Source organism: Trachymyrmex septentrionalis, unplaced genomic scaffold (assembly GCF_001594115.1).
Source record: "Trachymyrmex septentrionalis isolate Tsep2-gDNA-1 unplaced genomic scaffold, Tsep1.0 scaffold210, whole genome shotgun sequence".
Taxonomy (NCBI): Eukaryota; Metazoa; Arthropoda; class Insecta; order Hymenoptera; family Formicidae; genus Trachymyrmex; species Trachymyrmex septentrionalis.
Genome location: NW_017305289.1, coordinates 134,967 through 137,553, shown reverse-complemented (window position 1 = coordinate 137,553; position 2,587 = coordinate 134,967). Strand labels below are relative to the sequence as shown.

General features: G+C 27.8%; 2 protein-coding genes across 3 annotated transcripts in view; both read right to left on the bottom strand.

Moving 5' to 3' along the window:
- LOC108748115 (multiple inositol polyphosphate phosphatase 1-like) overlaps positions 1 to 512 on the bottom strand; it is a 6,797-nt gene extending 6,285 nt beyond the window's left edge. Inside the window, exon 1 of one of the 2 annotated variants that reach the window (XM_018486126.1) lies at positions 435 to 512. The gene's annotated coding sequence lies outside the window, so the exon portion shown is untranslated. The remainder of the gene's footprint in view (positions 1 to 434) is intronic. The other variant, XM_018486125.1, reaches the window with a different exon arrangement.
- Positions 513 to 760: 248 nt separating this feature from the next.
- LOC108748107 (tctex1 domain-containing protein 1-like) overlaps positions 761 to 2,587 on the bottom strand; it is a gene marked incomplete at its 5' end in the record, with an annotated part of 4,060 nt that continues 2,233 nt past the window's right edge. The window contains 2 exons of the mRNA XM_018486114.1: positions 761 to 926; positions 1,922 to 2,150. Of these exons, the coding sequence (XP_018341616.1) occupies positions 761 to 926; positions 1,922 to 2,150 (395 nt within the window). The remainder of the gene's footprint in view (positions 927 to 1,921; positions 2,151 to 2,587) is intronic.

Below are 2,587 nucleotides of genomic sequence, written 5' to 3'. Positions count from 1 at the left end.
TAGACATTATCCAAAAACAAGTTACAGATTTAATAGCAGCTATTAAAAGTTATCAGCAATATTAAAACTGACATGTTAAAAAGGTTTTTTACGAGTCTTTATTAAAAAAAGTTTTTTAATATTAATTATTAGGATTATTATTAGCACATTTTCATGAATAAAATTAACTTTATACATAAACATTTTATATATAAACATTTTAAATTGTATTTATATCCATTAAAAATTGTAGACTTTTCTCTTTTCAACGCAATTTTGTTTTTTTTTTTTTCAATAACTGAATACATTTGAAAATGACAGCTGATTAGTTTCCAAGATCCAAAACACAGATAATTAATATAAAGGTTAATAAAGGAAAAAAATTGAAGTAGGAGAAATGTCTACTACAATAATAATCAATAATTTTCAAATAGAGTGTTATCTTAAAATATTACCTGTCCAGATCACGAAGTCTGAAATAATACTTTCCTCCTTGAGGGAGACTAGCGACTATCTACTCTCGCACGGACTGATGGACAAAAATGTTGTCTCCAACTCGATATTATCGGACCATCTCCCTGAGACTTTACGTAAATGGAACCAGTTCTATGTATAATAATAATTATTATTCCGTGTAGTCGCGCGCGATTTATTCGTAATTGCGATGTAATTGCGGAGCGAAAAATTCTGTGAAGGCGACACTTTGCTATCTACTAGCATAATGAATTTCTTTTCTTTCGTAATCAAGAATTCATTGATGAATCCCAAAACTTGCGGCATATTATTCATAATAAACACCGAAGACGCTGCACTGAGCATGAAAAGTGCGACCCTCGAAGGAAAAAGCGGAGTATTTATCTCTCTCGTTGTCCCATAGGAAGCCGAGTGTGGTTTCTACGGATTGACTGGCCTTTTCGATTATTGTAACCGTGACAATAATTTTATGTCTGAAAGAGAAGGAATTTTTTTGTAACATCTGAGGAATTTTTGCAATCATTTGAGCAACACAGTTACATTCAAAACACATTTAATAAACGTTAGAAATTACTTCATCTAAAAAATAAATGTTTTAAATTTTATTCTGTTTTTAAACTATTTAATAAACGTAAAAAGTTTATGAAATATTTGTAACGTTTATTAAACTTTTTTTTACTAGTTTAAATTATTTTTATGCGAGATATTTTTATAATTGTATATTTAATAACGTCTATTTAACGTTTTTATCTAAACGTTTTTTAAATGTAAATCGTCTACGTGGAAATTTATGATATCACTAAATATTTATCGAGTCAAATATATTTAAAAATTCTAGGTAGAATCTAGAAACTTAATATCTACCTCATGTATTATATTATATTAAAATTTTTTAATACAAACTTAAATAAGAAATAAATAGAATATAAACAAAAATAACGTAATTAATTAACAATTAGAGAAAATTATCTAAATATCTAATAACTGATCAGTAATAGCTGTGACTCTTGACGAATTTGTGTTAGGTACTTTATTATAAATCTTTAAATAATTCCTTTTTTATCGATAGTTTGTTTGTGTAAAACTTATAACTATACAACATATAGTAATTTTGTTAAATTTATTTGAAAATCAATACTGACGCACTATTTCTTAAATTACCACGTTCCCAGCAGTTTCTCGGCATTTATAAATATATTTCAATTATTTCGTTGACTAACGATTATGTTAATTTTAAATCAATTTATGTTGATTATGTATCTTTCTTTAATCTTTTTTAAATTAATTTTAAATCAATTTATGCTGATTATGTATCTTTCTTGAATCTTCTACAAATTAATTCCTCCTAATAATTCTTGTAGAAACACATCTCGTTATACACATATACTTATAAATTAAACGTTTGTGGAACTCCCTTTCCCCAGGAATATCATCTTCAAACCATCCAAGATGCAAATCTGTCTCACACCTGTCGAAGTTAAGCTTCTTCACGCGTCGCCGTATCTCCGCGGCAATGTCGCCGCATAATTTTGTGGCCTCCGCATCGTCGTACGCGACCTCGTCCAAACGATTGTTCATCACCGATTTCACGATCTTGTCTACCAGATCGATCTTGAACGGATTCTGCGGCTGCATGTGATAACTGTTTTGATATTTCTGCGCCTGCGACAAAGCAATTGTGCTTCTGCAGTTCAAAACTGTGTTTCAAAACTGACAAATATATATAATAATTGGCTCGCAGTTTGCTTCAATTAAAAACTGTAAAAATTTTATCATACAAATATATTATTAGGTACCAAGATCCGTTTTGATCAAATATCGCCTTGATTCATTTGTGTTGAATATTTTTTGATCTATTTTCGCTTAATATTAAGAAGGTCAAACAATGAGCGATTAATTAAAACAAAATTAAAATTAATTTATTAAAATATCAAGAAAAGATTAACATTAGTTTTTTTTATTAATATATAATGCTAAAAGTTTAATGTTTTAGTAAAATAGATATTTTAATTTTGACCTAATTAATTGTTTGTTGTTTGACCTTTTTATCAATTTTATTATATATATTTGCATTGCGATTTCGAGCTAGAAAATTGAAATTATTTATATTGTTAAATATTGTATTTGCAACTTT